The 12,059-nt window shown below is 42.0% G+C and overlaps 1 protein-coding gene across 1 annotated transcript in view; it reads left to right on the top strand.

Moving 5' to 3' along the window:
- Positions 1-12,059, top strand: part of BARD1 (BRCA1 associated RING domain 1) — a 38,517-nt gene that overhangs the window by 15,434 nt on the left and 11,024 nt on the right. Inside the window, exons 5-8 of the mRNA XM_050987621.1 lie at positions 1,702-1,782; positions 2,847-3,019; positions 9,861-9,969; positions 11,446-11,581. Of these exons, the coding sequence (XP_050843578.1) occupies positions 1,702-1,782; positions 2,847-3,019; positions 9,861-9,969; positions 11,446-11,581 (499 nt within the window). The remainder of the gene's footprint in view (positions 1-1,701; positions 1,783-2,846; positions 3,020-9,860; positions 9,970-11,445; positions 11,582-12,059) is intronic.

Raw genomic sequence — 12,059 nt, 5'->3', positions numbered from 1 at the left:
GTAAGCAGCAAACCACCAATTTTCTAATTCTGACATGGGCCTGGATTTAAGTCAGGGGATGTTGTCAGTCCTGGGGTCCACACCAGCAACATTTCCTTTGCTGAAGCCCCAGCGATGTTTTACAAATCAATGCTCACATAACTGATCTGAAAAGCTGTGATAGCATCTGATGCCCACACAAATGATTAGCTGTGCTTCCTGCTTTAAAGCAGTACTCCTGAAATGTCAAACCCTTTGCAGTACATGTTTGCAAACTGAACTTTAAATGATAAGCTCAGCTCTTGCTCATTATAGATAATTGTGTGTTCCCTCTGTCAGGAAGGATCTTAATGCTGAGTGCTGCCTTGGCTGCCTCTGAATAACTCCTCAGGTTTGATCTATGTCTGTTACCTTGCAACCATAAAGAATATACTGCTGCTAGGATCCTTTAATTGCTTTGAAAGGTAGCATTTTGCTGGGACATCCAGATTGTGAATATAATGCATGAAATTTATCTCTGATGTGTTAATTTGCTTGATGGTTGTAAAGCCAGTGAGTCTCAGCATTTATTTGGGTGAATTTTGAGTTTATAGTTGTTGCTCTCTGGATTTATTTTTGCAGAGCAGTCTGTCTTATTATTTTTTCTAACTTAAAGAGTAAAGATTAAAGCTGTTTTGTTTTTTCAAAGAGTTTCTTGGTAAGAAAATCGGATTTAGTTTGTTTTTATTGTATTTCAAGCTTAGTATAATATTCTCTCACCTTTTCCAAGGCTTGCTGTGAGTAGCACCTTGAAATTCCACTACTTAAAGGCATTGAACTTGATATGTATCATGGATTAAATTTCTCTCTTCCAGATCTTTTGCCCTGGCAAGAGCTACATACCAATTTGTATATTAACAGATCTCAGTACCCTGGTCTAGGCAAAGTGTCTGCAGTTGTCTTGAAATGCTTTATTTTGCCTAAAATAATAAGAATTGAGGCCTGCACTGCAATCTTATTACCAGCTTTGCTTTTCAAAACCTCTGATTTCCTAAATTCTGCCCTTTTGCTTCCTTTGCCTCATCTCTATTCAGCCTCTTTTCCTTAGGCTCTGCATCACTTTCCACCCTTTCCACACCTCCTTGCTTGCAGTGAAAGCTGAGTATAGCATTTTTCCAAAAAGCAAATTAAAACTATTTTGGTAGATAACTGTCAGAGAAAGTGTCAGTGAGATTCAACATAAAGTAGTAATTGCAGTGTTAAATAAAACTCTTTTCCTTTCATGGAAAACCAATTTCTAGAAGCTTGTCAGGCTTATTAATTTATTTCACCTGTGTTTTCAGACAGTTACTTTGATTAACTTGAAAAAAATCCAGTCTGAAGGACGAGAAAATTCTTAATAAATGTTTCCAACTTTGCTCCTTGCAGTTTGACCGTAGTGCATGGACTGCACATAACACAAACTTTTCCATTTATTTTGAATTATCTCTGTTACATGCATAGTTTTTATCTAGAAATAAGTAGTTTTGTAAAATGTGTGGGTGGTTCTAAATGAACAGCAATGATTAACTGTGATCTCCAGGTCACTTGAGCTTTTGTTATCCTGACAATATCTACATGGAAGGCTTATACCATAACATTCTCATTGCAGCTAAATTTACAATTGGGCATCTCTCCAACTGGTGTTTTATCTATGTATTTTCTTCATTACTTTTTCATAATTCTGGTTTTTCCCCTGTGTAGGGTGACTTAGCAGCTGTGGAGCAGCTGCTGAAAAACGGGGCAGATCCCAATGTCAAAGATAATGCTGGCTGGACACCTTTGGTGAGTGTTGAAGGCTTCTTTCTGTCATCTAATCAGATTTCACTTCATCCCTCCTTTCTCTCTGATATTTTAGTTCCCTTCACACACATTTAGGTGACAGAGAGTTATGCAAAGTGAAGAAGTGATGATAAACAAAAGAATTCATCAGCAGCCACTGACCTGCCCAGGTGTCATTCTCCTTTGCTGGGGTGTAGGGCAGGCCATGAAATTGATCAGCTGGTGACTGCAAATGCAGAAAATTACAGCTGGGATTACTCGAAAATGATCAAATCCAAACAATGTTTGTATTTAATGGGTTCCTAATATCCTCAGTGGTTTGGAAATATATCAAGTAGTGGAGTGAAAAAATTGCTTGATTGAATTACAGAAAATAAACAAAAGGTTCTTGTCAACCATGACTTCTTCCTTTCCTGCAGAATACTCCTGGTAGGCTGTAGTCTGGAGGGGTTTGTTCCCTGTGGTCTAACTTGCACACAGCTGGCCTTTGTTCAGTTCTTTTTGGGCTTTTTGTTAGTGTTGGGTTGTCAGAGACCTATTTTATGAAAAATCTTTTTGCCAAGATCTTTTCTCTTAAGAAGCTGAAAGGCCTCAGAAACAAAATGTAAACAATGATTATCTGCTGCTGTGGAATGCCACAGGTGCATCTTTGGTCTCATGTAGTTGTTTTTAATTAATGGCCAGTCTCAGTCCAGCTGTCTCAGACTCTCTGGTCAGCCACAAGATTTTATTATGTGCCCTTTCCCCACCATGATGAAATCCTTTTCTTCTATTATTTTAGTATAGTTTTAGTTTTCTTTTAATACATATCATAAAATAATAAATCAGCCATCTGAAAATGAAGTCAAGATTCTCATCTCTCCCCTTGTCCTAAGACCCCTGCAAACACCACCACATGTGGTGACCCCGAGTGAAGAACTTTGGGTTCCCAGGGCCATTCCTGTCAGCAATGTGACACAATACCCTTGCCTCATCTTCCCTGGCCATCCCTGGAGTGCTGCCATGAGAGGAGTCCCCCTGTGAGTTGTGCTTCCCCTGAGTTGCCCCCTGTGGCTCTCCCCCCGCAGCACGAGGCGTGTAACCACGGGCACAGGGAGGTGGTGGAGCTGCTGCTGCAGCACGGGGCGCTGGTGAACACCACGGGCTACCAGAACGACTCGCCCCTGCACGACGCTGCCAGGAACGACCACGTGGCCGTGGTGGAGCTGCTGCTGCTGCACGGCGCCTCCCGCCACGCCGTGTGAGTATCTCACATCAGCACCGAGTGTTCCTGCCATTAACCGAGCCTGCAGCGCCCACAGGGGGTGGGGAGTGAACGTGGAGCAGGGCTGGTGATAAATGTGGTTTATGTGAAGTGAGGGGGTGGGTGTTAAATGTGTGCTCTGCTGTGCTTACCAGGTGGGTGTTTGCTTTCCTTTTGGCTTTGTCCTGAGCTTTTCTGAGGATGCCTGAGTCATAGATAGCTGGAGTACTGGAGAGGAAAGTAGCAACATATGCACGCCCTAATCTTACACTTTCCTGTTGGCATCTTGTTATAGCTGCTGTCAGCTCTAAGATGCTGAGCTAGATGGGTTTTGAACTGCTACAGCTGGTTTTTGTCTCTTTACTTTTACTACACTACTTGCCAGCAGAAGGCATTTTGCTCCAGTCTCTTCTCTTTTCACAAATGACACAGACACAGGCTGGGACATGGGAATTTTCATTTTTTGCCTTTCTGGATCAAAGCACTAATCCTTGGTGTACCTTTTAATTAAAAAAAAAAGTAGCTAAGTAATATTTTCAGTTGACTCTTCTATACAGTTAAGTCTTCTGAAGGTTTTGACATTTGTGTATAAGAGTTGCTAAAGAATCTTTCAGTCTATGAATAACCCTGTTAGCATTCCAGGCACTAATATAATTTTAGGGGTTGTACTGTTGTTGTGCCAGGGCCTGTGTGTATAAATTTGAGTCCAGTGCAAGGACTCTTGTCCATAGGTGTGTGTGTGTATAGAAACACAACAAGATGATATTTCTGTGGCAGCCACAGAGGAAGCATAAACAAGTTCAGCTTTATCACTTCAGCTCTAAATATTCACACTCTTGAAGCACACAGAATTAAGGTGCTTTGTGGGAAAGCATAGGGTTTTCAGCAAGTCCTAATCTTGTATATATTAGAGTTTACAAAACAAGACAGAGCCAAAACAAAGCAACAAGACTTTTGACTTAAGACTTCAGCATGAAAAAGTAAAACAAGGATCAGTTGTTCATCTTCACTTTGTTCATGAATGAGCAGCAAGGACTGGTGCACCTGGAAAAGTGACAGCTTCAGAGATTTTCAAGCCACTTGAATATGAGGAGCTGGTTGTGTCACACTTACCACGTGTTTGTCTGGTGTTTGAAAGCACAGCCAACAGCTTTGTTGGGAGGTTGTGGCAGGGTTTCAGCTCTGGTGGCTTTGCTCAGCCCAGGCTCCAAAATGCCAGCCATGGACTCTGCAGGCTCCTGTTAGCCTTGGTCTCTGCTGCATGTGCTCACACAAACAGAGGTCAAACTGAATCCTTCAGCTCACTCTGCATGAGCAAACATGACTCTGTTGAAACAGAAGCTTTTTAATCAGGGAAGGGCAGATTTATGTAAACTTTAAGCCCTGCTTTAACTTTTCACTGAATGTTGATAATGTTCAGTTAAAATCTCTGAGGACAAATGTAGCTGCCATTAATCTTTGTGTGATTTGTCTGGGTGCTGTGGCACAAATTCAGTCCTGTCCATCCCTCCTGGAATACCTGAGACTTCCAGATCTTCTGTAGGCTTTGTCTTTGGCTGAAATCCCACTGTGTGTGTTGCAATTGCACTGATCATGGAAAGGAGGTGGGGTTTCCCCTCCCCTATTTTTACACACAGTATTAGAGCCACAGAAAAATAGATGTACAAGCCAAGTGTTCAGACTTGCTCTGCTGGCCCCTTCCAAACAGTGTCAAGAAACAACAGAAACAAGAGTAGTGTGTCTGAGACTCCTGAGAATGCCTGGTGCCTCCCTTCCCTCCTGTTCCCCTGTAGCTTCCAGCAGTGAATGGTGCTGTGATCTCCCCCTGGATCATGACTTTGCAAATCTCACAGGGTGTTTTTGCAGCCTCTGCCAGTTCTAGTCCTAATTAAGCAGTGGTTGGATTTGGCTAGGTAAGTGGAACCTTCTTGCACCTAGAAGGTTTAGTTAATTCTTCTTTCCTAGTGGATGCAGGTATCCTTATAATGGAGTCCCATCTGACAAGAAGCTTGTTTTTTCTTCAGTGACTTTTTTTTCCAGATCTCTGAAACCAGCTGGCCACAATTCTGAAAACAGGAGATGAGAACTGGCTGATCATTTAAAATGGTGCAATTACAGTTCATTTCATTATGGCTAGTTATAATTGCTCTCTTTGTACTTAATGCTCACCTTCACATTATTATTTTAGGTTCTTTACAGTAGAAATTGAAGCAGTGATGAGTAGGACTTGCATCTCCAAGGCTTATTTTCTTGAGGAGTGCCTTAACTTGAGAGGAGTGCAGTGTGTGAGCTAAGGCTACACCAAACCAATTTTGTCAAATGGATAAATTGGTCTCATTTTAGTTCACTTTTTTTTTCTCTTTGGTGTATAAAACCCTTTCTAGTCCGTTTGTAGGCTCTTCAGGCTCACAATGAATTAACTTTCAGCCAAGGAGAGGACTCTCCTTAATGTGGTGGGATAAAGTGATTCTTCTTTATCTCACAGGAGCGAGGAGAAAAGTTTGATTAGTTCACTGTGTTACTTACGTGTTTTACTTTAGCTAAACGAAGTAAAATGTGAACATGACAAATGCATTCAAATGTTACTTGGGACACTGTGAAATATATAGCATGAGACCTCCCAGGAGTGACTGATGTCGTGCTGCTGTCTTAAGAGTAGAATTAACTCAGTTTGGTGTCTTAATGTCCCTTGTGTGTTGAAGAGTTAATCTACTGGAACAAAACCAGAGCTTGCATCCAGCAGCCTGCTTAGAGCAGTAGTTTGGAAATTTAGCATGATCCTCAGTTGTGCCAGGTGAGATTGATTTTAAAGGTGTGCAGCAGTGACTGACAGCAGGTCCAAAGGCAGGTTAGACACTGGCTGTGGGGGGATGTAGGATTTATGTGAGAAACCTCAGTGGGTGAGGTACAACCCTATCCAGAGAGCTGAGACTTTGCCATTTCACATTTAGATGTCAGATATTCACAAACCCATCAAGTGGGCACATTCCAAGTGCCTTTCAGGCTGTGTTTTTCTCCTTTCATGTTAACTTGTAGTGCATTAAGAAATAGCTCTGTATAACAGGAAGCAGCCACATATCTTTTGGACCAAGCAAGAACAGATGAGGGCTTCCTCTTTTGCCAGAAATTAACCCTGGGATTTCCTTATTCCTTGGCAAAATTTCTTATTGGTAATCTGTGAGATTGAATAGTTGTGGCACTTCAGTTGTCCACAACTTCCATTGAAGTTTCACTGACTGGGAGAGACACAAACTACAAATGAAAAATATTATATGGACCAGTGAACCTATTAATTGTCCTACTGGTCCTGTTAATTTTTCGACGTTAATCTCCTACACATAACTAATTTTTATTTTTATGGCTTTTTTCAACATGCTTGAATTCTTTTTTCTTTGCTTCACAGCAAGCCAAGTGATTTGAAAAATTAGATCTGTGCATTTGCAATTTCACAGTACTTCCTAAATGCTTTCACTCAAATGGGCTGTCTTTCCAGTTCTTCATGCACAGTAAGTTTAGCATTGGCAGGAACTGTCATCTTGCTCTGGTTTTTTAGGTGTAGTAGCTGTGAGTCTGACTCTGAACAAACCTGTGGGAATGCTAAGGGGAAGACCAGGGTCCTCAATTATGAATGGCACAGGGACAAAAATGATTCTAACCTGTTCCAGGAGGCATTAGACTCATGGCACTGATAGCATTTTGTCTCCTTATTCTGAGTCGAGATAATGCTGGTTTTGCTGCTCAAAGTGCAAGACAGTGTGTTGAACTTCCTGCTGACAGTAGGTTAATTAAAATCCTGGCTCTGTTTGGATATGTCAGATGGTCTTTCTGGCTACACACATTAGGTTTTCTTCCCTCTGTCAGGTTCAGGAAAGATTTCTACTTAGCACATTCTCAAAATCCAGGTGCTGCCTGGAGAGCCCTGAGCCAGTCAGATTTCCACGTGGGAGTTAGTGGGTAGTGCACTGAGACCTGGCTGCAGGATTTCCATTCACTGCTGAACTCTTCTGTGGGGCTGGGGCAAAACTTGGTTTGTGGAGCAGCTTAAAAGTCCTGTCATTATGTCATTTCATGGAAAGTCACCCTCAGATTTGTTGAGTTGCTCCTCACTGGGCTCCTCTTTGTCCTCAGCAGAGCCATCCTGCTCTTGGATTGGATTTGTTCCAGCTGTAACAGCCCCCTAGTGATTATTCAATACCTTGATGACTGGCTAACAGGAAGCTGCTTGCACCCAAGGGTACATCTGACACTGGGATGGTTAAAAAAAACTTCCAGACAGCCACTTGCCTTCTGGTAGAAAGAAGGATGCCTTGGGTACCTGGTATTCCAGATTAAACACCTCACTAATTTCTCTCTAGCAGAAACAATTGTGTCTTCCTGCTGAATGTAGAACTCATCATGTGCACTGGACCCATTCCAAACAAACCCAGCTTTGCAGGAGGAGCACCCAGAGTTATTGGCATTTCTGAAAACACTTATTGGTGTGTTAGGGTGGACATAATTTGGTTTTGAATATTAAAAATACATCTTAGAACAAGGTGGATGATTTGCCTTGTTCAGGTGGGTTGGATAAAGATGGATGTGAGCTTCCCATTCCCCTGCCTTACTAAAAAAGTACAAATATAGTTTTCATCCTTTCTCTTTGAAAAGTAAATTGCAGCACTATCCTACTTGAAAATCTGTTGTTAGGATGTGTTCCTTGTATTGGTTTTTATTATGTAAACCCTCTTTTCTCCTGTTTCAGTTACATTTTCACGCTCTGTTTAAGCTCAACAATTTGTTTAGTTGCAAACATTCTAAACTCTTAAACCATTTCTTGTGCTGGGGTTCCTTTTTCAGACCTTAGCTCCAAAGTTTGTCACAATTTAATGATGCCACCTTAACATGCAATAAATAGCCCTTCATTTTTCAAAGCTGTATAATGATGGGACACCATATCACAATACTCTAGTAAGAAGCAACTAAAGCAAGCTTAAAACTGTAGGAGAAAATTGTAAGTGAATACAGAAGGAGGAGCTGGAGCTTGTATTTGTACAGTTCAATTGGCAAAAAATGTTGTGTATTTTTTTCTATGGTAAACATTGATGAGTTTTTTCCAACAGTCAAGAACCTTACTGTGCCTTTGGAGGGAAAAGCACTCCCAAATCTGTGCTACTGACATGCAGGGATTTCTTCTCTCTGCTTAGCTCACAGTGAAAGGTCAGCCAGCTAGTCTAAAGGTGATTTTGGGGTGTTTGATGATATGTATATGTATTTCCCCCCCTCTCTGGATGCATTGTTCAAAGGAGCTTTATCTTGCAGCAGTTTGAGTTGAATATTGGCCTTATTTAAGGAAAGGGCAAGAGCTACCCTGATGATGCATGACAAAGCAGGAACAGCATGACAATATTTAATGGGCTGCAACTCCCAGGCCTGGGCAGAGATTGAACCAATTATCTTTCAGTCTGCAGAGTTTGTATTATGCCTGCACTGTGCTCATTAGTAGCACAGAAGAGCTTGGGGTTGGTAATAGTGTAAAACACCACCCTGGACTCTTCTGGGGGGGATTTTTGTGGATTGTTGTTTTCCCCAGGGGCTGTGTTAGTGAGCAGTGCTCAGCCTGGGCTGCAGAAGGGTGCTGAGGTCAGACTTGTCTTTCAGCTTAGCACTGGCCAAAGCCTCCTAGTTAAGTCAGAGTGGAGACTTAATAATTTGAGCTGCTCTTTGAGCTGGATTGGGTTATGGCCTTATGTGGGATACCCTGTAAAGCTTCCTGGATTCCTACTGCACAGAAATGTGTGGCCAAGAGAGAGCTCTTCAAAGCTGCAGTGGTCCTGTGACCTCTTTGGATGTTTCATTGTTTGATGACTAAGCTTGCCAGGTTTCAGACACTGAGTCAGGGCTTTGTTCTCACGACAAGTTTCCCCTCCATAACGAGCTCTTATTGTGCCTTTGGAGAGCCAGAGCTGTGTGAGGTGGGCAGAAGAGGATCAGCTGCAGCAGCCATTATTCTCATAAAGGGCAAAGCAAGCAGAATATTTCCCCAGAGTGCTGGCAGAGGCTCCTGTTTGCTAATGGCAGTGATACCTGTTCTGCAGTTTCAGGCTTTCCTCCCCTCACTACTGTCCTGCAGCAGCAAAGTTGTGTGAAAAAGAAATTGAAGCAGTGGCTGAGTTTGATGTGTTTATAGCAATCACCTCAGTCTGAGGGGTGCTAAAAGAGAAAATCAGTCTGGAAGCACAACTGATAACTATGAGGTGCCACCTGCAATCAATAGCTTTGAACAAAATTGGCAAACCAACTACAATCTGACTGAATTGGCTCTAATGTGTTCTGTGGAACAGTACACTGAAGGAAAATGAGATGCACACTCAGATTTTGGAAGTGCAAGGGAGCTGTGGTTCCCAAGTAGGAAGCAGACAGCTTTTCCCATAAAAGCACTGCCACATCAAGCTCCCATGTTTAATACACTATGGAGAGACTTCTGACATGTCTTTTATGGCAAATGGATAAGCCAGAAATACATTTTTTGGCTCTATGACTGCAATGAAAGATTAAAGCTGAAATTTCTGGGTCTTGCAAATGATATCAAAGTGCATCTTGAGACAGTTTAACAGGGACTGTGGTTTATTTAACTGAACATTCTGCTCTGAGCATCCCTTACTCCTCAGCTGAATGCAACAGCTTGTAATTCAGTATCCATCTGTCTTGGATGCAATTCTTACTTGAAGCTTTGTGCTTTTAGCTGAAATTACATATTAATAAGAAAGTGGGAGGGAAAGCTACCCAGCTAATATGCCTGGTTAGTTAAGAATCAAGTCACATTTTATTTACTTAAACCCATCTGTGCTTGTTTTGCCAGTAATATATTTGGTCTGCGGCCTGTGGACTACGCAGAAAGCAAAAAGATGAAATCTGTGCTAATGTTACCAGTGAAGGATGAATCATTTTCACTTACCCAGCCCTCTGAGGTAAATGTCTGTGTGGGTTTGTTTTTGTGTTCTGCTTTTTAACAAAACAGCAGCCATGAGTTCTTCCTTTAAATATTGAAGGCTCGGATGTAAGTACAGTACATCACCTCTTTTACAGGGAGATTTGAAATAGGCTGGGAAGCTGTCTTGGACAGTATTTCTAGGATGTGTGGAACACTGACAAGCTATGAAGTTCTGTGTTACAGCTTTATATGGGAAGACAAAAGATGTTTCTTGTCATGTGGTTTTATTACAGGAGCATGAGCCTGTGTTTTTCCTCAAGTATCAGTGCTTGAACTTTGCTGTTGATGTTGTTTTTCTGCATATCTAAATTTGTTCTGCTTTCCAAACTGTCTGCAAACAGCAGCAGCCTTTGTTCCAGGTGCTTTTTGCGTGCCTTTAAAAGGCTGTTCCACTGTCATCCTTTGTCCAGCAATGGAAATATCAGCTCAGCAGTGGAAAATAGCTTTTGGGAGATTGTTCTGGGGTTTTTGTTTTTCTCCTCCTTTGGACAAAGACTTCCCAGGACTTGTAACCTGAATCAGGTAGTCAGACCTAACAAGTTGCTGCATTATGAAATGGAGGAGGATTAAGCTGACCTGGCTGATAGAAGCAGCCCTTATCTACTCCAGCCTATACAGCCTGCATTGAGGTCACAAGGTACCAAAAGTAAACTGCTGGAGCTAAACCAGGACCCATGTGGCTGTTCCTTCCACCTGCAGCAGATGTAAGCTGTAGCTCTTCTATGCCAAACAAACCATTTTGGTATTTGCATTTGCTTTGGGGTGAGTGTGTGCCACGGGATGGCTGCTGGCTCACATGGATGACTTGATCCTGAGCCTGAGGCTGTGGGGGGACTGGATCTCAAAGGTCTTCTGGCCTGTGGAATCTGGAGTATTCAGGAAAATCCAGGAGCTGAAGTATCCTACCCGTGTCAGCATAAAGCTCCTCTTACTTTGCATTAACACTACCCACATCTAAAATCCCATTTAATCATTGGTTGCTTACAGGGTAAAGTATTAGGGACTTCTACTAAAAAGAAATGCAGATATTAATTATATAGGTTACTCAATAATACTCTGTTAATACTTTGCTAAAAGTAGGAGGTTTTACTACTTAATTGGGATTTTTATTCTCTTTCAACACTGCAGTCTGCCAGGCTGTTTACACAGTGTTCAACCAGCTCTGTGTGTGCACCCCAGTGTCTTTAAAAAGCACCAAAGAGGGCAAAGGAAGAAAAACTGATCCATGTTTTGGTACTTTGCATAAGCTAAATGAAATACTTCTGATGTGAAGCTTTTCTGCTGTGGAGCTGATTTGTTACATGGACATTTATTCATGGACCCTGTCCACTAAGCTTGTCATGAATTGTGTTTCAAAATGCTTATTCTTGAAAAAGAAAGCTGTCCAGTAAGTAAGTTGCTTTCTTTATGTTCCCAAATATTCAGCTTATTGCAGAATTTTGTGTTCATGCAGGTGCTGAGCTCCAGCCAGCCAAGAAATGGACCCCTTGGTATACTGGGCAGCAGTCTTAATGTGGAGCAGGAGAAATTGCTGAACAAATTAGCAGCAGTCCTGAAGGCCCAGAGGTGCACTGAATTTAACTGCAGAGGTATGGAGCCTTGTTGAAGTGTCTCAGTCCAAATATAATAACTACAGTCCTGCACTTTATGGTTTAAGGTACTACCTGCAACAGGCTTTTTATCACTCCTAGGAAGGGCAGTTCCTGAAACCCCTGAGTTGTAGCTGCAGTGGAGTGCTGGTGTGTTTTGCATGTAAACACATAGAAAGCTTGTCTGGCTAGCAAGGCAGCAAGTTTCTGGGGGAGCCACAGCTTGGCAGTTTATTGTCTTATTTAAAATACCAAAGGCTCCTCAGAGGCCTCTTCTCTTTACACCCTTTTACCAACTTTAAGGTCTCTGCTTGTGAGACATCCTGTAAAGGTTTTACTCTCCAGAAGTGAGCCTTGGGCAGGTGCTGCCTTGAGAAAAGAGCATAGCATTGACTGAAAGTTTACATATCTTCTCACATGCTGCCTTCCTCCAGATTTTGTTCTTCATTAAGATTGGTGAACCCAAATTATGGGATTT

This window comes from Serinus canaria (assembly GCF_022539315.1).
Source record: "Serinus canaria isolate serCan28SL12 chromosome 7 unlocalized genomic scaffold, serCan2020 HiC_scaffold_29, whole genome shotgun sequence".
Taxonomy (NCBI): domain Eukaryota; kingdom Metazoa; phylum Chordata; class Aves; order Passeriformes; family Fringillidae; genus Serinus; species Serinus canaria.
Note: the sequence above shows the minus strand (reverse complement) of the source record. Positions and strands in the feature narration are given on the sequence as shown.